This window comes from Myxocyprinus asiaticus, chromosome 3 (assembly GCF_019703515.2).
Source record: "Myxocyprinus asiaticus isolate MX2 ecotype Aquarium Trade chromosome 3, UBuf_Myxa_2, whole genome shotgun sequence".
Taxonomy (NCBI): domain Eukaryota; kingdom Metazoa; phylum Chordata; class Actinopteri; order Cypriniformes; family Catostomidae; genus Myxocyprinus; species Myxocyprinus asiaticus.
In genome coordinates this window covers 60882352-60907202 of record NC_059346.1, presented here as the reverse complement: position 1 = coordinate 60907202, position 24851 = coordinate 60882352, and the positions used below count along the sequence as shown (strand labels likewise).

General features: G+C 38.4%; 1 protein-coding gene across 5 annotated transcripts in view; it reads right to left on the bottom strand.

Moving 5' to 3' along the window:
• The window catches only part of clip1a (CAP-GLY domain containing linker protein 1a), an 83510-nt gene that overhangs the window by 45033 nt on the left and 13626 nt on the right, over window positions 1–24851 (bottom strand). For all 5 annotated transcript variants that reach the window (XR_007894709.1, XM_051672239.1, XM_051672267.1 and 2 more), the window contains exons 2-8: window positions 15177–15425; window positions 14211–14710; window positions 11154–11278; window positions 9076–9292; window positions 4927–5124; window positions 1785–1888; window positions 1306–1366 (exon numbers count right to left, since the gene is read on the bottom strand). Coding sequence is in view for 4 of the 5 variants with exons in the window: in XM_051672239.1 (XP_051528199.1) it covers window positions 1306–1366; window positions 1785–1888; window positions 4927–5124; window positions 9076–9292; window positions 11154–11278; window positions 14211–14710; window positions 15177–15267 (1296 nt within the window). In the remaining variant the exon portion in view is untranslated. The remainder of the gene's footprint in view (window positions 1–1305; window positions 1367–1784; window positions 1889–4926; window positions 5125–9075; window positions 9293–11153; window positions 11279–14210; window positions 14711–15176; window positions 15426–24851) is intronic.

The following is a 24851-nucleotide window of genomic DNA, read 5'->3' as shown; positions in this document are numbered from 1 at the left end:
TTAATGAAGAATATGCATCAAATGCTTAAAATACTAAAAATCAAGACCAGTTGCAATCTTTAGCCAAAAATAAATATGAAAAAGAAAATAAAAGAAAGAATTAAAATAGGAATTGTATAAATCTACTGAAATTTGAAAGGATGAAAATGGTCTAATAATTAATTCTGAATAAGTAGCAAACTGAATGCAAACTGAACAATGAATGCATGATAAAGAGGGGTGGACATAATTATTAAACTCAAAGAGAACTTGATTTGCAAATAGAACAAGACAGAAAAAGATACAGTAACAGACTTATTTTCAATTTTATCGTTAACATCACATTTTTGCTCTACGTTACATTTAGCATGTTAAGTGTCATTTCAATAAAACAGAGTTGTTATAGATGAGCTGCATGCATGATCAAGTAAGTGTTTAATGATATTTTAAGTTAGTAGCCAATTAGAACAATTCAAAAGGAATCAATGAAACCATTAGTAACAATTGTTGGGAGATGTGCATTTCTTGTACACCCTTGGGACTAATCTAAATGATTTGTGGAATCCATTTGGGACAGGGATGTAGGATTGAGCAAGGGGGCAGGGCAACATCTTGTGCCAACGTGTAAATCACTTTAAAGTGAACATGCAAGTTAAATTGTAGGGCAGTGCTCCTCAACTATATAGTATACTGGCACCTATTCAGCACAAGGGACTCTTTAAAATTAAAGACATAGGAACAATGTCATTTTTTACCTTCCCATGCCAGCACAGTTTAGAACAGCTTTGGAAAAAAGACCTGCTTGCATTCCTGATTAAAGGAGGCCAAAACCACTTGGGCATATTACTAAAATTTCTCACAACACATAATTTGTTATAATTTTTTCTAATTATTAATGTTAGATTATTTTGTTGTGTCTCATACATTATCACTATGGGTTAGAGGAAAATATGCCAATATGCCTCTCCTTCCATTAGATAACCATGAGGATACCATCAGGTATAATTGCTTTTCCATTAGATAACCATCAGGATATCATCAGGTATAACTGTTTTCATTAAATTGTCAAAAAGATAGAAACTGTATGCATTTAAATGGATAATAATGATGGTTTAAATAATGTCAAGTCCCTTTAGTTTGCAAAAATAAGACACTAAAAAGTGCTTTTGTACAGCTTTCATTACCTGATTAAAAGGAATTTAACAGTGAAAAGGCAGGTGGCCTAAAGCCAAATCGTACTTAGGGCCAGTCAGGCTGACACATGTACAATAAATGTGTAGTGCATGGTTTAAATGATAACATATTACAGCCAAAATCTTTAAATACCTCCAAATCTCCTTTGGTAATGCAAGCTTCCTCCACCCGAAACTGCAGGTCCTCCACCTTCCTGTTTGTGGCAAATAAAAATTCATTACCTTCAATACAGTCATATTAAATATTTATCATAAGTATTGGCAAATTAAGCATTCACTTTGATAAATAAAATACCCCTATTTCGCATATCACAGAATGCAGACGCCATTTTGTTTTTCTCATGTTGCTAGCTAATAAGAGGGCCTACTTAAAAAGAGGGAAATTATCTAAAAATCCCAAACTGTTTATTTACAATTTGTCATATAACAATATTACAACAATTACATATTACAATTTGTATTGACATATCACGGCTGTGGGTCCTCCACCTTCCCATTTGGGACAGTAATTCTTTTATCAACTTCATTACAAATACAGTATCATGCAAGTTTAGTCATAGTCTTTTAACCTGTGATAATGAATATGTCTGTGTGTATGTTATGATATTGCACCTCTTCTCCTCTTCCAGCTGATTCAGCAGCTCCACCTTGTCTTTGTCTGCGGCCTCCACCAGTGCTCGCAACTGGTCCATTTTGGCCTCCATCTCCACTACATACTAAACAAAACAAAACTACTGAGAATAATATAGAATATTTAAATATTTCAAAATTACTTTAATACTTTTTTTCCAAGATTGTAACACACACTGCACAGCCTAACTGAACTGAGTGAATTGAGAAAATGTATCGGCCATAAATATTTTCCATAAGTACCACTACTTGAATTAATTCATTTAAATATATATTTTTCCTATGACAGCAATGTTTATATCATTACTGATATTTTAAAATGACTATATGCTGACCACCCCTGGAGTCACAAGTTCGAATCCAGGGCATGCTGAGTGACTCCAGCCAGGTCTCCTAAGCTAGGGAGGGTAGTGTCACAAGGGGTAACCTCCTCATGGTCATGATTAGTGGTTCTCGCTCTCAATGGGGCACGTGGTAAGTTGTGTGTGGTTCGTGGAGAGTAGCATGAGCCTCCACATGCGTAGTCTCCGTGGTGTCATGCACAACGAGCCACGTGATAAGATGCGCAGATTGGCGTTCTCAGAAGCGGAGGCAACTGAGACTTGTCCTCCACCACCCGGATTGAGGTGAGTAACCGTGCCACCACGAGGACCTACTAAGTAGTGGGATTTGGGCACTCCAAATTGGGAGAAAAGGGGATAAAAATATATATTATATTATATATATATATATATATATATATATATATATATTATATATATATATATATACAGTGCATCCGGAAAGTATTCACAGCGCTTCACTTTTTCCACATTTTGTTATGTTACAGCCTTATTCCAAAATGGATTAAATTCATTTTCCTCAAAATTCTACAAACAACGTGAAAGAAGTTTGTTTGAAATCTTTACAAATTAATTAAAAATAAAAAACGAAAAAAATCACAAGTATTCACAGCCTTTGCACAATACTTTGTTGAAGCACCTTTGGCACCAATTACAGCCTCAAGTCTTTTTGAGTATGATGCTACAAGCTTGGCACACCTATTTTTGGGCAGTTTCTCCCATTCTTCTTTGCAGGACCTCTCAAGCTCCATCAGGTTGGATGGGGAGCGTCGGTGCACAGCCATTTTCAGATCTCTCCAGAGATGTTCAATCGGATTCAAGTCTGGGCTCTGGCTGGGCCACTCAAGGACATTCACAGAGTTGTCCCGGAGCCACTCCTTTGTTATCTTGGCTGTGTGCTTAGGGTCGTTGTCCTGTTCGAAGATGAACCTTCGCCCCAGTCTGAGGTCCAGAGCGCACTGGAGCAGGTTTTCATCAAGGATGTCTCTGTACATTGCTGCATTCATCTTTCCCTCGATCCTGACTAGTCTCCCAGTTCTTGGTCACCTCCCTGACTAAGGCCCTTCTCCCCCGATCGCTCAGTTTGGCCAGGTGGCCAGCTCTAGGAAGAGTCCTGGTGGTTCCAAACTTCTTCCATTTACAGATGATGGAGGCCACTGTGCTCATTGAGACCTTCAATGCTGCAGAAATTTTGCTGTACCCTTCCCCAGATCTGTGCCTCGATACAATCCTGTCTCGGAGGTCTACAGACAATTCCTTGGACTTCATAGCTTGGTTTGTGCTCTGACATGCACTGTTAACTGTGGGACCTTATATAGACAGGTGTGTGCCTTTCCAAATCATGTCCAATCGACTGAATTTATCACAGGTGAACTCCAATCAAGTTGTAGAAAAACCTCAAGGATGATCAGTGGAAACAGGATGCACCTGAGCTCAATTTTGAGTGTCATGGCAAAGGCTGTGAATACTTATGTACATGTGATTGTTTTTGTTTTTTATTTTTAATAAATTTGTAAAGATTTCAAACATACTTCTTTCACATCGTCATTATGGGGTATTGTTTGTAGAATTTTGAGGAAAATAATGAATTTAATCCATTTTGGAATAAGGCTGTAACATAACAAAATATGGAAAAAGTGAAGTGCTGTGAATACTTTCCGGATGCACTGTAAATAAAATAAAATAAAATGACTATATGCTGAATATAAGCAACTTACACTTGGTTAAAATTTTGAATGTTATTTTATAGAAAAACCCCCATTGAAATCCATGTATCAAATATGATACAACAGGCTTTTGAGATATAGTTCTCAATCACCATTACATTACATTCATGCCCACCACAAAAAAGAAAAAGAAAAAAAGAAAAAATTTCCCAGAGCTTTGAAAATTCTGACATTTTTTAACACTGTAGCATGTATGGGCCAAGAAAAACGTAAATATCAACTGTCCTACACAAAAATTAATTGCTGTGACTCAGGAGGATAATGACCTTTAAAGCCTCAAAATCAAATATGATACTGTGAATTTCTTTTTATAGTTTGTCTAATGGTACTTAAAACAATTTAATGTAAAAAAACAAAAAAACAACTGACAATTCTTTCATGTCAGGCTTTACAGGGTTAATGAGGTTACGTTCACATGCAGGTCGGTTATTTACAAGAGTGATGCATTCTCTAATCGAACTGACACCTGCAAAATTTCAGGACTCACAACTACATTTTCGGCAAACCCGTGCTGTCATATACGTCATATATTGTGAGAACCACAGTGCATTGTAAACACGTGTGTCTCGTGTGTTTCGTTAACTCACGGAGGAGGAGATACGAGCTGTGCATCATCCGAAGGTCCAACGGCTGTCTTTCACTGGAGCTCGTTAATTTTTATGGTCTGGGTGCGAGCCGTGCGAACAAAGTGCTGTACACTCATTCATGCTTGAGAATCATTTAAAGCCGTTGTCGGTTAATTAAGATTTGATGCATGAACTCGTATCTCGATTAGACTTGATTATTTTATAACGCGTCATCAATTGTGATGAGACTTTCTGGTGTTATGGAAGCCATTTTTACTTTGCACATGGCACTTGACAAATTTTACTTTTGGATCTGTGCGCAACAAGAATCTCAACAAGAACTAGTCTACAATATACAGTATGCCATTAATTATCACTGTGATCACTGTAAAGATGCGTGAGCCTTAAAAAATTTAAATGCAGAATAAATAAAATAAAAAATAATAAAATAGAGAAGAGGGAAAAAGGCAGAGCATAATTGGGCCCTAACCTGCTCCTGGCCTTCTCTTAGCAACGTAAGCTCCTGCTCCACTTCGCCCACATGGCTGGTTGCCTTGGTAACCTCAGCTCGCTCCAGGTCACGCTCGGCGAGGAGCTGTTCTATGTGTTGTTGCTTCTCCTTCAGGGCCTCCTGAAGTGCCGTAGTGCCAGAGATCTTGCGTGCGTACCTCGACGATGTCTCTGTCAGCTTCAGAGAGAAATTTACACAACATTTCTAAACAGAACATGAGATACTTTCTCTACTATTCTTTATAAAATACCTTCAAGTTAAATGGGATTACATCAACTTCAAGCAAAAAAAAAAAAAAAAAAAATTATTAATTTTTGAGTATCGGGACAAAACTGTGAACACAACTGCAAAAATGAAAGTTTATGTACCAAGAAATGATTTAGCATATACATCAGTTAAACATGTTCAGAGGTATTCACCAACGATTGGGTGCAAACCTCCTGTGTTTTTTTCCTTGCTCATCACTCAACATGGGCCAAAATAATGTGTATTTTCAAGTCAAATATTTATTATAAATATAGGCAAATCTAGCGTTCACATTGATGAATAAATGAATTGAGAACACTGGATGGTTTTATAATTATTAAATTAAAATTAAAAATAAATTGCCACCAGTCAGACAGAAAACCTTACTGTGTTTGAAAAATAACCATGTGTGATATTTTGCAAAGACATGTATTAAATGCAGAAGCCATTTAGTTTATTTTTTATTTTATTTTATTTTTTGCTAGCTACTAAAAGGACCAAGACAAAATCAGGGAAATTAGATAAAAATCCTGAATATTTTTTTTAATTTTTACAATCTGTGTCAGAGTTTACATATACAATGGCCAGAAAAGAATTGTTACTTTGCACAAAGCTGGAAAGGGTTACTGTGGAGAGCGGGGCAGGCTGAGCAGCGACTGTGCGGAGCGAGGCTGGGTTGGACACCTGCAGCAGATTATCTCGCCCAGCTGTGGGTGATTGCAGCCTTAACGTGCGAGAGATAAAGCCGCGACGAGAGCGGCAGTCGGGGAAAGACTCTGGGAGAGAGAGACCAATGAAGCTGTGTGCTCATGTGGAGCTGGAAAGCACCCTGTTAATGTGTGTTTATGTGGAGCTAAAAAGCAGTGGTATTGAATGTCTTTGTTACACTGAATAGTGCTGACAATAAAGTGTCTTATGTTGGACATTTTACCGGCTCCCGCCTCCTTCAATGAGTCGACTTCCTTACAGTTACAAAGTTATCTCAAAGAGCTTAAATATTAATCTGTACACAGTTAGACAAATTGTCTATAAATGGAGACGATTACTCTCCTTAGAAGTGGCCGTCCAGCCAAGATGACTCAAACGGCACACCGCAGAATGCTCAACAAGGTAAAAAAAGAACCCTAGAGTGACAGCTTAAGATTTGAAGGAATCATCGGAACTTGTTAACATCTCTGTTCATGAGTCTACTATACGGAATAGGCATGGTGTCCATGGCAGGACACCACAAAGAAAGACACTGCTTTCAACAAAAAACATTGCTGAGCACTTGAAGTCTGTCAAAGTCCACCATGAATCTCCACAATGCTTTCGGGAAAATGTTTTGTGGACTGATGAAACTAAGGTTGAATTGTTTGGGAAGAAAACGCAGCACTACGTATGGCATAAAAAGGCCACAGCATACCAACATGAAAACATCATCCCTTTGGTGAAGTACGGTGGAGTGAGCATCATTATTTGGGACTGCTTTGCGGCATCGTGGCCTGGAACGCTTGCGGTCACCGAGGGAAATATGAATTCCAAAGTTTATCAAGCTGTCCTACAGGATAATGTCAGGGTGGCTGTGTGCCAGCTGAAGCTCAGAAGTTGTGTTATGCAGCAGGATTATGACCCAAAACATTTAAGTAAATCCACTACAGAATGGCTTCAAAAAAATAAAATGCAACTTTTGGAGTGGCCCAGTCAGAGCCCAGACCTTAATGCATTAGAGATGCTGTGGAATGACCTCAAGAGAGCCGTTCACACCAGACATTCTAAGAATATGGCTGCGCTGAAGCACTTCTGTAAGGAAGAATAGACCAAACTTCCTTCTGAATGCTAATTCCAAAGGGTCAACATAGTTTTTCTTGCAACTATATTAAAACACTATCAAATTCAAGCTAGAACCCGAGTGACCTTGTTGATGGTAATATAAAAAGTAGAAAGAGGACTTTTAGGATGAAGGCTGACTTATTGCCTGATTTTTACAGAAGTCCTTAATATCGGATGGTGATGACAAAAACTAGGGACACAGAATCTTTAAATAAGTTTTTGATTTTACCATTCCTTCTGTCAGGAAATAGTTTCTATGTTTAAGAGATGCATATTTATAATTATGTTTATCTTAAATTAAATATATATTTCAATGTGAAGGAAGTATTCAGCTATGGTCTGAGGACAGGTGATTTTAGGGGAAGTGATAATGTAAATTTCAAAAAAATAAAATAAAAATGGAAAAAAACAGCAGGTAAATTTGTAGGACAAGCATGAACAGGCAATGAAAATGTTCAAAAGAACAAAAACCAAAAATGAACTAACTTTTTGCAGAACGTAATCGAAAACGGAAACAAAGTCCCTTTCAATTGTTCCAGAGTGAAAACATTGTTTTTAAATGGTTACCAATTTGAAAAGAGGCAGCAGAATGCTGGAACCGGAACGAAAAAATACTGTTTCTGCTCAAAGTGAACTGAAATTAAAAACATTTAGTTTTTAGTCCCTGAGCATGAGTGCTTTATATTTTAAAGTTTGCTGTTGCATTACTAATGTCTTGCTAAACCCAGGAACAGAAGTTATGGTACAGTCCAAAAAGGTTTAACAGAATTGTTACCAACCAAGCACATACACTGATGAGCCAAAACATTATGACCACTCACAGGTGAAGCGAATAACATTGATGATCTTCTAACAAGGCCACATGTTATGGTCTGGATAGATTAGATGTTCTCACAGTCAACGTGTTGAATGCAGGAGAAATGGGCAGCAGTAAAGACCAGAGCAACTTTGACAAGGGCCATATTGTTGTAGCCAGATGACTGGGTCAGAGCATCTCTGAAATGGCAAGGCTTATGGGGTGTTTCCGGTCAGCAGTGGTGAGTACCTACTGACAGTGGACCGAGGAGGGACAAACCACAAACCGGCGATATGGTGTTTGAGCGCCAAAGCTCATTGATGTGCGAAGGTAACAAAGGCTATCCCGTCTGGTCCGAACCGACAGAAGGTCTACTGTGGCACAAGTCACAGACACTTTTTATGATGGTTACGAGAGGAATGTGTCACATCACACACTGCATCGCAGCCAGCTGCATATGGGGCTGCGTAGCGGAAGACCCATTATGAGCCCTGTCCACCATTGAAAGCACCTACAATGGGCTTGCGAGTGTCAGAACAGGATCTTGGAGCAGTGGAAGAAGGTCGCCTTATCTGAGGAGTCCCGTTTTCACATGGACGGCCATGTACAATTGCGTCATTTTCCTGGGGAAGTGTTGGCACAAGGATGCACTGTGGGAAGATGACGTCACTGGAGGGAGTGTGATGCACTGGGCAATGTTCTGCTGGGAAACCTTGGGTCTGGCCATTCATGTGGACATCAATTTGACACGTGCCACCTACCTAAACATCGTTGCAGACCAGGTAAACCCCTTCATGGCAATGGTATTCCCTGATGGCAGTGGCCTCTTTCAGCAGGATAATGTGCCCTGCCACACTGCACACATTGTTCGGGAATGGTTTGAGGATCATGGTGAAGAGTTCAAGGTGTTGCCCTGGCCTCCAAATTTCCCAGATCTCAAGCTGATTGAGCATCTGTGGGATGTGCTGGAACAACAAGTCCGATCCACGGCGGCTCCACCTCGCAACTTCTGAACTTAAAGGATCTACTGCTAATGTCTTGGTGCCAGATACCACAGGACAATTTCAGGGGTCTTGTAGAGTCCATACCTCGGCAGGTTGGCGCTGTTTTGGCTGCACATGGAGGACCAACAGCATATTAGGCAGGTGGTCATAATGTTTTGGCTCATCAGTGTACGTATACACGGCTTAAATGTTACATGCATCAGTGTGATGCTGTGCTGAAAGAACTGCGTTGAAAGAATGAGTATGCATGCGAGGATGTATGTATCTCACCAGTCCCGTGCGGCTTGGTTTGCAGCTGGCAGACGAGGCCACAGAGCTCATGGAGCTGATGGAGGAGGCACTAGGGCTGCGTTTCAATCCTGCTGGTGTGGTCACCGTCTTTCGAACGGAGGTCTTGGCCTTGGCTGGAGTAGTGGAGGGAAAACCTATACGAGTCACCTTGTGCACGGGTGCAAAAAGACCATACTTGGGCTGACACTGGAAATACCTGTTGATACATACACATTAAACTCAAGATGGTCTTTATAAATTGCCTTGTATCCAGTAAAGCAGTGGTTCTCAGCTGTGGGTATCGACCTGAAAATGAGGCACAGGTCTGTTCTGATGGGTCAGGGGGAAAAACAATGCAAAATGCAAATAATAAAGTAAATAAACTAAACATATAATCATGCATAGTTAGGATAGTAAAATAAATAGATGAAATAAATCAGCTTTTAAAATGGTGGAGCAAAAGCTTCCCACATCTTTTGTTGTTGCTGTTGTCAATGATCGTACATTCAGTTAAACTCTACAGTATTTTGTGAAGGAAATGTCCAGGTCATATTTAACCCCAAATTTTAAAAAAAGATAATTTTGCATTACAAAATGAAGCCTACAGTACTGTGCAAAAGTCTTAGACACATAAAATGTTAAAAAAAAAAAAAAAAAAAAACATTTGTCTTAAAATAGTTATATCTTCAGTTTTAGTGTCATTAGGAAATATAAATTTTAGACTCCCAAACATTACTTTTGCAAATAAAATAGAAGAACAGGGAGCCCTGCAACAGATGGCATGACCCCTACAGAGCCCTCCACTGAACATCAAGTCAGTCTGGGATTTCATGAAAAGACAGAAGCAACTGAAACAGCCTAAATGGATAGAAGAACTGTGGTGAATTCTCCAAGAAGCTTGGAACATCCTATCTGCCAACAACCAAGAAAAACTATGTCCAGGTGTACCTAGGAGTATTGGTGCTGTTTTGAAGGCAAAGATGGTCACACCAAATATTAATTTAGCTTTTTTTATGTTTACTGGACTTTGTATGATGTTAACTGATAAATGAAAACTATTTATGACATTAGTTTTGAAGAAGTGCCTAAAACCTTTGCACAGTACTGTATATTTAGAACCATTAAGATTTTTTGCATTGTGATTTATTTATTTTTTAGGACACTTAAGCACATTTTACCCCCAAATTACATTACCTTAATGCATCCTGCCATTTTACCTTTACTATCTCCATTGTTTTCGATGATGATTCTCATTACCATAACTGTTTTGTTTTACTGTATTTTTAAATTACAACAAACAAAATTGTTAGGCAGTACCAAGGGAGTACTAAGAAGATGTATAAATACTCTACAATATAAATAATACAGATTTTTTTTTCACATTGCGGTAATGAGAATATCAAAAGACCATCTTTTTTGCGCATCGCGGTAATGAGAAATGGGGGGGGTTAAATGTGTATAACTGTCACAAATATAATGTCACTAACTAAAAAATCTTAATGGCCCTAAAAATCTGCTTCCTCTTCTACATGCAAAATATAATTTCTTATTTGTTTCTTTGATTTTGGAGGACCAGGACATTTTCTTAACACGTTTTTGAGAATCACCCAAAGACATCCGTCACTCGATAGAAGCTAGCCAAATCAGAACTGGTTGTGTGACATCCCCTTATCTCATGCCATCAAAAAATAAATAAAATACAACCCAGATGATGTTAAATATGGGTTCACCTGCAGCGAGGATAAACATGGTTTGTGCCAAACTCAATGTGTTTTTGTGCAGTGAATTGTTGGCTGCCAAGAGCATGAAACCATTGAAATTAAAAAGACATTTAGAAACTCAAATCTTATTGTTGACCCTATGCTGTTCATGGTTGATATGAATCAATTATAATGTACAAATGTAAGGACACTTTTGTTAATTTTTAAATAAACAATTTTAGTACCATGTTGGGTACAAAACCACCTAAATGTTCAATATAAAATCAGAGTCCAAAGCAAAACAACTTGAGAACCACTGCAATAAACATACAGTATGAATGAAAAGGGCTTAACACTTCTTCAGTCATGGAAATGTACCTGGTTCCAGCCACAGCACCATCATTTTTTCCCAAGGGCTCATCCAACTCTACACCACACCACTCACCCTTGGCAAAATCTGTTTCACCCAAGAAGCGCACAACACCAGCTTTCGTGCCAGCGACCTAAAAATATGTGAAGGGAAGAAAAAAAAAAAAACAACTTTCCAATTTACAGGGTTCCTAAAAAGTGCACAGAGTAAATCCTTTATTTGGAATACCATGATAAACACAGACCTCACTTTTGGTATGCACAGTCCTGGTTGAGAATCACTATTCTATTCCAATGCCTATATGCAGAATCTTTAAAATGAAGTGATTTCCTCTATTTATTTAGTTATTCTGCGTTGTTCCAAATGTATTCCATTTTAATAATCAGTGAGCTATGAAGATCTGAAGCACAATGGCTTTATGTGAATACATTTCTGATTAAGTTACATATTCTGGCTAGAAGAGAACTAACCAGTTAAAAGCTAAATGTTAGTTAATTAAAATTACGTACATTCGTCCGTACACGTTCATTCTCTGCTCATAATCCACAATCACGTTTTTCATCAAAACGCACAGTGATGACTAAGACATCACAGCTTCACTTTCTGTTATAGCACAATTTTCAGTAAAGCTGCTTTGAAATGATGTGTGTTGTGAAAAGCACTATGCAAAAAAAAAAAAAAAAAAAAAGACAAATAATGAGAATATACAGAACCTCCAAATGAATCTTAAGATTGAATGTGGAGTGTTTTTCAATAGACATAACTTTTGTAAGGCAAAGACTGCATTGCTCAGTTATAAACAGTTGTAAAGTGCCTCTTATTGCTGTGATTTTGTAAGTACCACAGCCCTTGTATATTTCTTTCTCTGTAAGTACAGAATAGGGTGGGCAAAGAGTGCCAGGAAGACTTTGTTTTGGCTCTGCCTCTTTTTATTTTCAGTCTTTTGAAGAAAGATAGGTCTGCTCTCAGCCTAGTATAGACAAATATGGTTTTTGTTTTGTTTTTGAGCTGGCACTAATCTCCCTCTCTCCATAGTTATGCCAGAGGATGCATAATAATTGCGATTCATGTTAAAATAAATCTTCACAATCTTGTTACTGCATTGGTCTTGTTCCTTTTATGTTGCAGTCCAAGAAAACACCTACACTTTTTATGTGGGCCATTACAATACATATATAAATGACTAAAATGAATATACAACTGTGAAAATTAACACTGCAAAAGACAGTAAATTGTAAAATAATAATAATAATAATAAACTGTAAAAAAGAAGAAAAATTAAATCTGTAAATTGATTTAATGTTCATTTTTTATTGTCTGTGAAAAATGTCTCCTCCCTCTAAAAATGTGTTTCTTTGATTATTGGACATTCCGCATCTGCCTGTATCTTGTTGTACACAAAATTACTTTGTTTTGGACATGCACAGAATATTACATTACAGTGGATATTCCGAATAAGAAGTTTACTTGACTAAAAATTCTGATAACTACAGGCATATGTCAGCTGTCTTTTTCAGATTTCAGGTAATCAGAATATCACCGTAATTGGGTTAATGTGTTTACATGACGCATAAATAATTTAAATATGACCACATTTGATAAATATATCCAAATTCATATTCATATAAACTTTAGCTGTGTCCCAAATGATGCTCTGTACACTATGCACTTTAGCCATGTAGTGTATGAGTTTTCAAAGTGAAGTAAGCCATCTTTACATGTAAAAGTGGCACAGAAGCTGCACCTGAAGTGGCATTTATGTGTATTTACACAGGCCGTTTAATGCTGCTCAAAGCAGGCATAAATGCATTTATACAGCTATTACGATTGCATGAAAAATGCTATGAGATTAATGTTTTAAATATAACATTATGAATATAGAAATATTAAATGAATTAGACTACGAAGTGATACTTTTAAATATTAAACTAAACTAGATAAATAGTTTGCTGATTATCTTTAGGTTGGCTTGAAAAAGCCTGGTCTGAGAGGGAGAGAGAGATGGTTGCTAGATTGTTCTGAGTGGTCGCAAGGGTGTCGCTAAGGTGTTCTGGGTGGTCACTAGGACATTGCTAAGTCATTGTTGGGCGATTGCTAAGGTGTTCTGGGTGGTCGCTAGGGTGTTGCTAGGCAGTTGCTAGGGTGTTCTGAGTGGTTGCAAGGGCATTACTAGACGGTTGCTAGTGTATTCTGGGTGGTTGTTAGGCAGCTGCTAGGGTGTTCTAGGTGGTCACTAGGGCATTGCTAGGCGGTTGCTAAGGTGTTCTGGGTGATCGCCAGGGCATTGCTAGGGGGTTGCTAGGCAGTTGCTAGGGTGTTCTGGGTGGTCACCAAGGCACTGTTAAGCAGTTGCTAGGGTGTTCTGGGAGGTCGCTAAGGCATTGCTGGGCAGTAGCTAGGGTGTTGCTAGGGAATTGCTAAGTGGTAGCTAGGCAGTTGCTGGGGCATTCTGGATGGTCGCTAGGGCATTGCTAGGCAGTTGCAAAGGTGTTCTGAGTGGTCATTAGGCAGTTGCTAGAGTGTTCCGAGTGCTCGGTAAGGCATTGCTAGGCGGTTGCTAGGGTGTTCCGGGTGGTCGCTAGGGCATTGCTAGGCGGTTGCAAGGGTGTTCCGGGTGGTCGCTAATGCATTGCTAGGCTGTTGCTAGGGTGTTATTGATGGTCGCTAGGCATTTAACAGCTTATGGAAGTGACATTTCAAATGCATGCGATGCCTTGGCGCTAACTTTAGCACATTAGACAATCTCAGTTCAACACTTGTATTGCAAACAATGAACATATTTAGACCCCAGATAGCACATGTACATCTCATTCTAAATCATAAACATCTCAAAGACATCTGCTGAAAGTCTTATTGACATATGAGACATAACTATTAACTATTGACATTACATCTTCCAGATGTAAACACACACATCAAATAGACATCTGGGTTATGTACATGTGCTATCAGGGACAGTGCAGGGTGATGGTAAAGCATTCCAGTCAATGTTGAGAAGTGTTATATACTCAGTATAAACATCCTAGTATAATGCATCTTTTATACAGATGTTTAAACATTCTCACCAGCACTCGATCGTTAATCTTCAGCTCTCGTTCCGCTTTCTTCACTGAACCTGTTTCTGAAAGATTGGACACAGATTCACTCTTGGACCGCACTAGGTCTGAGGCCGGTGCGGCTGTTTTAGTGGGCGAGGCTGGTTTCTTGGCGGAAGCAGATACTGATGCAGTGGACGGGGTGGGTGAAGCAGCACGGGACGGGGGAGCTGTTGTTGTCCCATTTGCCTCACCTTCTGTGTGTGAAAGTTTGGAGGGGCGTGTGAATATACCCTTCAATGCGTCACACTGAAAATAGCGCACTCCCGAGACCGAGCCATCATTTTTGCCGATTGGCTCATCCAGCACCACACCTGCCCACTGACCCGGAGCAAACTGGGTCTCTCCTAGAAACTGAATGACACCCGGCTTGTTGCCATTCACCCAGACTCGATCCCCGATGTTGAACTGCTCTTCTGCATCTTGGGCTTCAGCAGAGGACTTGTCACTTTGAGTTGGTTTAGGAGCAGCTGTTCCAAATGAAAAAAAAAAAAAGGCTGTGTTTGGAATAACATTACTACAGAGCTCAACAATAAAAATAGCACCAGCCACCAGTATGAAAGTTCTAGCCAGTATACAGAACTGTAACTTGCAATATCAGGGTTGTTTTGATATAATTGTATTTTTAAACCTTATAGCAAATTTAAAATTAAATTTAAATTAAATGGTGATTTAAATTTGTCACCAAGGTAATGTTATATAGCTGGCTAACATATATGAGGTTGGCAAAATGGCTTTTGTGAATAACTTGCTGTCAATGTTATATTACATCACACATAATAATTTCTAGCTATTGTTGCAAATCAAAAATCAAAAATTATTTAATGTAACAACACATAAAAATAGGGTAATATAATGTAAAATATATACTTTTTTTGTGGTGGGGCCAATGAAAATATTGGCAGGGCAAGTACAAAGTTACTTAGAGGGCCAAACCTGTAGTGAGAGGCGTCTTTGTGGCCACAGCACTGGCTGGTCTGCCAATCTTGCTGGGCGCTTTGAGTCCGCTGGACTTTGTTGTGCTCATGGTTGCTGTGAAACGGCTGTTTGTCTGTACTTGAGCTTTGCCTCTTCAAGAAACATTGACTCAGCTCAAGATGACTGGATGCTTCATGGGATGAGTAACATGAAGAAACATTTAAGAAAAATATAAGTGAGAGAGAAAGGGGTGCAGCAAGTAAGAGTCTGTGGAGAGAAAGAAAAGAGTACATAAGCACACTTAATCAGTTCAGGAATGTGTCTTTCTGTCTCTAATTTTGTGACATGCAAACACAACGCATTGTTTCTTTGGCATTTTGTTGCTGAAAGGGTACATCAGGATTTCCACAGACCCTGGTGCAATGAAAGGAAGTTCATGAGAATGTGATCAAAATGCAATACTAAATTAAATAAATGTTGCATTTTTGTAAGTTTGAAAACTAAAAAGAGTCAACTGTATAAAGTTAAATGCATTCATTAAAATATTAGAGGCCCGTTCTCAGGAAAAACATGTGTCCTTTCATTTGAAAAGATTACTGGCTGAACTTAAGAATTTAATAGCCGCCTAGGAAATACAATGGGCCCACTAATGAAAATCAACCCTCTACCGACACGTTGGAGAATTAATCGCACTGGCTAGTAAAAAATTGTTTTTAACTCGCCAGATTTTGACATGTAAGCGTAATGCATCTGAAAACTAAAAAAAGATATTAAGAAAACCGAGAATGGGGCATCATCATATATAACATATACGTGTGTGTGTATCATATATAACATATACGTGTGTGTGTGTGCATACACACACACACACACACACACACACATATATATACACAGTTGAAGTCAGAAGTTTACATACTCTTAGGTTGAAGTCATTAATACTCATTTTTTAACCACTCCACAGATTTAATATTAGCAAACTACAGTTTTGGCAAGTCGTTTAGGACAACTACTTTGTGCATGACACAAGTAATTTTTCCAACAACTGTTTACAGACAGATTGTTTCACTTTTGATTGACTATAACACAATTCCAGTGGGTCATAAGTTTACATACACTAAGTTAACTGTGCCTTTAAGCAGCTTGGAAAATTCCAGACAATTATGTCAAGCTTTTAGACAATTAGCTTCTGATAGGAGGTGTGCTGAATTGGAGGTGTACCTGTGGATGTATTTTAAGGCCTACCTTCAAACTCAGTGCCTCTTTGCTTGACATCACGGGAAAATCAAAAGAAATCAGCCAAGACCTCAGAAAAAAAAAAAAACCTTGTGGACCTCCACAAGTCTGGTTCATCCTTGGGAGCAATTTCCAAATGCCTAAAGTTACTACGTTCATCTGTACAAACAATAGTACGCAAGTATAAAACACCATGGGACCACGCAGCCATCATACCGCTTAGGAAGGAGACAAATTCTGTCTCCTAGAGATGAAGGTAGTTTGGTGTGAAAAGTGCAAATCAATCCCAGAACAACAGCAAAGGACCTCGTGAAGATGCTGGAGGAAACAGGTAGACAAGTATCTATATCCACAGTACAACGAGACCTATATCGACATAACCTGAAAGGCTGCTCAGCAAGGAAAAAGCCACCACTCCAAAACCGCCATAAAAAAAAGCCAGACTACAGTTTAAGTGCACATGGGGACAAAGATCTTACTTTTTGGAGAAATGTCCTCTGGTCTAATGAAAAATTTAACTGTTTGGCCATAATGACTATCGTTATGTTTGGAGGTAAAAGGGTGAGGCTTGCAAGCCGAAGATCACCATCCCAACCGTGATGCATGGGGGTGGCAGCATCATGTTGTGAGGGTCCTTTGCTGCAGGAGGGACTGGTGCACTTCACAAAATAGATGGCATTATGAGGAAGGGAAACGATGTGGATATATTGAAGCAACATCTCAAGACATCAGCCAGGAAGTTAAAGCTCGGTCGCAAATGGGTCTTCCAAATGGACAATGACCTCAAGCATACCTCCAAAGTTATGACAAAATGGCTTAAGGACAACAAAGTCAAGGTATTGGAGTGGCCATCACAAAGCCCTGACCTCAATCCGATAGAAAATTTGTGGGCAGAACTGAAAAAGCGTGTGCGAGCAAGGAGGCCTACAAACCTGACTCAGTTACACAAGTTCTGTCTGGAGGAATGGGCCAAAATTCCAGCAACTTATTGTGAGAAGCATGTGGAAGGCTACCCAAAACGTTTGAACCAAGTTAAACTATTTAAAGGCAAAGCTACCAAATACTAACAAAGTGTATATAAACTTCTGACCCACTGGGAATGTGATGAAAGAAATAAAAGCTGAAATAAATAATTCGCTCTATTATTATACTGACATTTCACATTCTTAAAAAAGACAGGGAATGTTTTCTACGACTAAATGTCAGGAATTGTGAAAAACAATTTAAGAGTTTAAATGTATTTGGCTAAGGTGTATGTAAACTTCAACTGTGTATATATATATATATATATATATATATATATATATATATATATATATATATATATATATATATATATATATATATATATACACATATACATATACACACACACACGCGTATGTGTATGTATATTCCGTTAGATTACTCAAGGTCAGTAACGTATTCTAAATACTTTGGATTACTTCTTCAGCATTGGTTGATTTTTTCACTTGTTTTTACTATAAAAACACTGCAAGTATTGCAAGACAAAATACACATGTTAAAAATACATTCTCTGAAAAACCTAAACTTATGCAGTGTTGTTTCTAAAACAAGATTAATCAAATTAATCTTAAGGATTTTTAGATACATTTATAGGAAAACAATAAAAAAAAATTATCATCAAGAATACGATTTTTGCCCTAATATCAAAGGTCTTACTAGAAAAAAGAAATTATAATCCATTGTGACTTTTCTTGATAAAAAAATATGATCGTGTCTGGTACCATGTGCATGTAAAATGGCTAGAAATAGCATTTTAGCTTAGCATAAAGCTAACAATTTACACAAGGTTTATTTCTATTTCTTCTGCTCCAAACTTACTTCAAACTTACTTCTCTGTCTGCTCGTATGAATGTAACATCATAAGAAAGTGTTTCACCGCTGTTCAAATGCACTTTGGATTTGAACAGCGGATTGGATCATTGAAAATGGATTGGATCATTTTATTGTCATTTGTTTCATTTACTATTTAGTCCTTTCAGATGGAAAACATTTATACATACAAAAGATGCGAATCTTTTATATGTATAAATGTTTTCCATCTGAAAGGACTAAATAGTAAATGAAACAAATGACAATAAAATGCAAAGTAATCTCTTCAGTTATCAAAATACATTTTGAAGGTAACTGTATTCTAATTACCAATGATTTAAATTGTAACTGTAGTGGAATACAGAAAGAAAGGCAGCCACTAAGTGCCCAGCATACAGATGGGAACTCCTTCAATACTGTTTAAAAAGCATCCCAGGGTGATACCTCAAGAAGTTGGTTGAGAAAATGCCAAGTGTACATTTCTGCAAAATCTAGGCAAAGTGTGGCCACTTTGAAGATGCTAAAATATAACACACTCATTAGTGCTGTTCAGAATGTCGGCATTGTCAAGACGTTTCACATGATGGTTGAACTTCTCCATGGTACTTTAAAATAGCAAATTCTCATGTAAAATTCAAATGGGTCGCATGCGCAACGATATCGAAGCCTGAATTAATCGTGCATGCGAGCCGCTCTGCGTTTGTCTCGAGAGCTCGCATTTTAAAGAGCTCCCAGTTGACGTGCCCACACTGATCCTGTCACTGGAGCTCGCATTTCGCGGGAAGCTCGGTTGACGTGCGTGCATGCATAGCAGAGAGCAAATTGGCTTCACAGAACCTGCGCACAACCTTGTCCCACATGAAAAGTGTATTTAGTGCTCAAAGTGAAATGAATGTAATAAGGTTGCTTCATCACCTGATGGAAATCCGTACAAACGAGGCTGACATGAGAGTATTAAAATAAAGGTACATATTAAAAAAAATGTCTATATCGATATTTACGCATTGCATCGATAACACTGGATCGTTGGTTATTGGATCAATGCATCGATCCAGATCGATAAATCATTACACCCCTATTTCCTTTAGGGCACACGCTCACGAGACACAACACGCTGTAAAAGATGAGGCTGAATTCAACTTCTTAATCGGCAGCTTCTTATTCACTAAAATGACTGAGGCACTCAAGTTCATCATCGCCACTGCACAACTCAATCTCTGGCGAATAAAATCTGAATTTTTACTGGCCAGTGGCTAACAAAATATATTTTAGTCACATAGTGCGGAATTTGGTCGCATATGCGAGTGATTTACTCGCTATGTAGAGGGCTGAAAATGCTTCTATGTATTTTGTAAATTATGTGAATTTCAGAATTTCTTTAAGTATTTGGTACAGAATGTCACTCTTTTGCTTTTATAACATAATGCACTCGAGCTGGCATGGATTACACAAGTTTAGGTTAAATCTGATGATCCATGTTATTCCAGCATGTTTTGAGAATGTTTTAAAGAGCACCTTGTGTTCTTCAATGGCAGCAAGGAAATCCGACCTTTTGTACAAAGGAGTTAACATTCCACAACACCACATTAACAGAACACAACCCCCAAAAACCCAACGGTGTTGTCCACCCACCATCAACAACAAACTTTTTTTTTTTAAAGCAACAACTGAAATTGACTGCTTTTAACTTTATATTTATTAATTTATGGCATTAATTATGGTTTTATTTTTATTCAGTCGTGTGCTTGCTCAGTAGTGGGTCAAGTTCAACTGGTGATCGTTCACTCACAGAAGATTTCATGTTTCAAGTCATTTCAAGTTTAACACCAAAAGTGGTGTTGTCCGAGTCAGTTAGTTGTTTACTCCTTAAATTGTCTGTCCACTTCCACCTGTTTGCTCCATTTATGGAGATCTGCATAGACAGAATGACAAAAGTGAACTAAGCAAAAGTTGAGACATTGCCTCCTCCCACATAGTCTCATCCTCACATGAAATGTCCACTGTCTGATGCACATAGAACACAATATTGGAAAACGCTTTCTCGAACCACTAAGCACAAATCTGATCGACTGGTTTAATGGAACTTCTGCGAGTAGAAGCAAACAAGACTTTTCATCAGTCCGCCTGGAAACAAAGTCGTGTTCACAAGTTTCTGCGTTAATACAATGAGGGCTTTTGAGGGCGAAATAATTACTGGATTTGTCCAAGTTTGCCAGGTTAATGACAACATATAATTTAAAGATATTCAGAGTTTCGTCTGAGGCACATAGCAGAAAGTAAAGCAGACATCCATGAGCAGAGCTGCATACTGCTTTGTTTACTTGGTTATGTCTGTGAAATGCTCTGTGATGAGGTTGTTTTAGACTCTGCACAGAAAACAAATGGGAAAATAGTGGAAAATGTGTACAAATGCTCACGGAGACTCGCGCGCCATTATATAAATTATATCTTTCCCCATGACAGCTTTTTATTATGGAATGATGTCTCTCTGATAACCTTGCCCTTAAATGGCCCATGATGACTAAACCAACTGCGATTGATCGCTTTACATTTCAGTTAGGGGGCTTTTCCTTTTCTAACTGGCCGGTTATTGGCCATTGTAAGCTGCTATAGATCCCAGAACTTTGCCGTTTTAGTCAAAGATCTGGCTACGCAAGACTACCTCCCACATGACTTTTTACCTGTATTTCAAGTTAGCCCATTCAAATTCATGTCACGCTGTAGGATCTCACGATTAGCATCAGCCCTAGCTCTTACTTTCACTATTAAAAATAGCCGTGAGTTCTACAGTCGATTTTCTTACGATGTGACTTCAAGCGTTTTAGCGGTCTCTGATCACGATCATTCAAGATTTTTTTCCGACCATATTTCTTCCGCAAAGCTGACGGTTCACCACTATCCTTCCAGGTTTTAATAATGCGTTGGACAGTTCTTAACCCAATTCTAGTGATTTCAGCAATCTCCTTAGTTGTTTTCTTTGCTTGATGCAGGCCAATAATTTGCCCCTTCTGAAACACAGTAACATCTTTTCCACGACCACGGGATACATCTTTCGACATGGTTGTTTAATGAGAAGCAACATATTACATCAGTTAGGGTTAAAAGAACTTCTGCCAGCTGAAACATATTAATCACTGCAATAATGATCCAATCATACAGATACAATCAAGTATCTGTTTATTTAAATCCAAACTGTGACTTTTATTTTGGCCAGGCAGAGTAGAATGCCAAAAACAGTATGCCAATGGAGTAGTATGTCAGAATCCGCAGCAAGCGAGAAATACCCGGATCAACTGGACACTTTACGATCACTTGATCCCTTTGGAGCTGAGATGACGTCATGTTCAAAATGCTAGATTAAAAAGAACAGCAGTGAACCATGAGACAGATGGCTCTTCTCAACTGTAAGTGATATGTATACAAAGAAAATAGTTTCTTATGCTTAAATGGTGCTTGTTTAACAAAACCAGTGTAAATAATTTTCAGAATGTTGTTGTTCTTACGTCATATATTCGGGTCAAGGGTCATTACCCATGTCCCCAGATGAAATATGTCTGAAATCTATCATACTACTTGCATGCATACCTAAAAACAATGTTTTTCTGGCTGAGAAGTGCATCCATCATCAAATACAGTACATACTGTGACGGTAAGCATTTCGGACGCAGGGTCTATGAAATTGGAAACAGTAGATTAACTTTTCTTTAGCTGAAGTCGGTCTGTGCTTACTGAAATTCAAAACACTGTCCCCAGTGGCCAAAGCAGTAAGTGTTGCTGGGCGTATGGGCACGTGTGAGCTCCATTTTCAGGATGAAATGTCCAACAAAGGGCACCAAAAGAGAGAAGTGAAGCGATTTTTTTTTCAGCAGTATATGCTATAATACAGTGAAAGCTGTCAAATTAAGATAAAACAATTTGAATATTTGTCAAATTTATGATAAAAAAAAATACACATTTGAAGGCTAAAATTAGCATTTCTAGTTCACTGATGTCTCTCCCTTTTGTAGCCAATGAGCTCTAGCTTGAAGCGGGAGACTGCTTTGGTGGCATTTCATGCCTGTAAAGACTGACTATAGCGCGAGCCAATAGCATTCGAGTACAGGCTGTGAAGGAGCATTTAATTGGTTTGACCCACTGAACGAATACACCCTTTTAGTGAATGAGCGAGGATCAGGACCTGCAGACCGACTGAATGAGAGGAGGTGGTATGTCCTTCGTTTAATTCGGTAATCTTGTTCAACAAACATAGAAAGTGGCTGGATGAATTATGAGTAAAAGTGACTGATGACATCACAATGACATCAGGACATAATTGAATCACTTATTATTTTTAGGCTAATGTTGTTGTCTTTTTTTATAATCATGCACAGTAGTTCACAAAATGATAGCTATGCTATGTTGTCAAACCGCTTTTGATGTTTAAACACTGCTGAATTTTCTTAGTAAATTTGCAAATTTAAATAAAGTATAGTTAGACTTGTTTCAGTTGTGAACGACTCTGTGCTTTATCAATGGTTTAATAACTCACTCAAAACACATAAGACATTTATCTGTTGTCTAAGATTGAAATCCTAGATGTTTAATAAAAATTATTGTTTAATATGAAGTTATACAGGTTGCTCTTTTTTAGGAGGGGCTTGACAAACTGCAGTATTCAGGGACTTCAGAAAAGTGCCTGAAAGGAGTGAGGCATTTACTATTTACTATTTATTTTTTAAATGACGTGGGGAGTGCGTCAAGACAGCAGGTCGACGTTTTAAGATGCTGTACTGTTTCTTCCAGGGTTTTGCAATAAATTGCCTCAAAATCAGACATAGTGACTAATTTCTTAAGTTTTTATGGTGGGTGTTGTCTAACCTCAGCCCAACATGAGGATGAGCTGATCACCATTCTAATATCATTGATCTTCATGAAAAAAGAAGAAAAAAAAAAAGCAAATCCATTGCATTTGCTGTCAGAGAGCATTTCACAGGGAACACATGTTGGGGGGTTAGTTAGTCTCACTACAGTAACAAAAAGAGTGCAGGTGTTATGTTGCCGTTTATAATGTTTGAGAAGAAAGTCTGCCTAGCTGTGCCTTGTTCCACATTGAAAACATGAAGGCCATCTTTATAAATGTTAACAGACTTCATGTTTTGTTTTTTTTTGCCACATTTGTTCTGCTTTCCTGCATTTTCTTTTCATGCTTTGCACTGTTGTTGTGTTTCTCTATGGTGATTTATGCCTGTAATCTTCCTGACCTTCACAGGAGCAATGCCATCAATGGCATTTATTTTTTATTTATCCCCTTTTCTCCCCAATTTGGGATGCCCAATTTCCACTACTTAGTAGGTCCTCATGTTGGCGGGTGGCAGAGGACAAGTCTCAGTAGCCTCTGCTTCGGAGACAGTCAATCTGCGCATCTTATCACATGGCTCATTGTTTATGACACCGCAGAGACTCCCAGCATGAGGAGGCTCATGCTACTCTCCGCGATCCACGCACAACTTACCATGCGCCCCACTGAGGGCGAGAACCACTAATCGTGACCACGAGGAGGTTACCCCATGTGACTCTAGCCTCCCTAGTAACCGGGCCAATTTGGTTGCTTAGGAGACCTGGTTGGACTCACTCAGCACACCCTGGATTCGAACTTGCGACTCCAGGGGTGGTAGTCAGCGTCAATACTCGCCGAGCTACCAAGGCTTTGAGAAGTTATTGAGAACAACAACAACACAGTCTGTGGATATATAGTACTGTGCAAAAGTCTTTCAAATGTTTTAAAAAAAAAACATTTGTTGTTTTTTGATGGTTATTTATATCTGCTACTTTAGTGTCAATAGGAAATATACATTTTATACTCCCAAACATTCCTTTTGCAAATAGAAGAACAGGGAGTCCTGCAACAGATGGCATGGCCTTCACAGAGCCTCCCACTGAACATCGGGTCAGTCTGGGATTACACGAAGAGACAGAAGTAATTGAGACAGCCTAAATAAATAAAAGAACTGTGGCGAATTCTCCAAGAAGCTTGGAACATCCTATCTGCCAACAACCAAGAAAAACTGTGTCCAGGTGTAGGTAGGAGAATTGATGCTGTTTTGAAGGTAAAAGTGTTCACACCAAATATTGATTTAGATCTTTTTCTGTTCACTGGACTTTGTATGACGTTAACTGATTAATGAAAACAATTTATGTCATTATTTTTTAAGAATTCCTCATTTTGAAAGTTTTTCACAAGTGCCTAAAACTTTTCCACAGTACTGTACTTGGTGTCATACTGTAGATACAGCCTTCATAAATTGCACACTAGTTTTCTCATATGTTTTTAGTTTTTTTTCTCTTTTTGACAGAGACAGATCTAGCTTCAGTGGCAGGATAAATTAATATATCAAAGAAAATACAGAAATGGCCATCAGTGCTACAACCGTAAAAAGAGAGGATGAAATGTTTTTACCCTTACTAATGAGCAGATCCAGAATGTGTCCACGAATGTGTGTGGGCCCATTTACATGCCGAGTCAAATCAAGTGTTTCAAACTGCTACGGAGTTCTTTGGCAGTGTTGTGTTCAGGATTATCTATACAAATATTAAAATCACCAGCAATACCAAAACGGAAGTCACTGAAAACAGTTCTGTAAA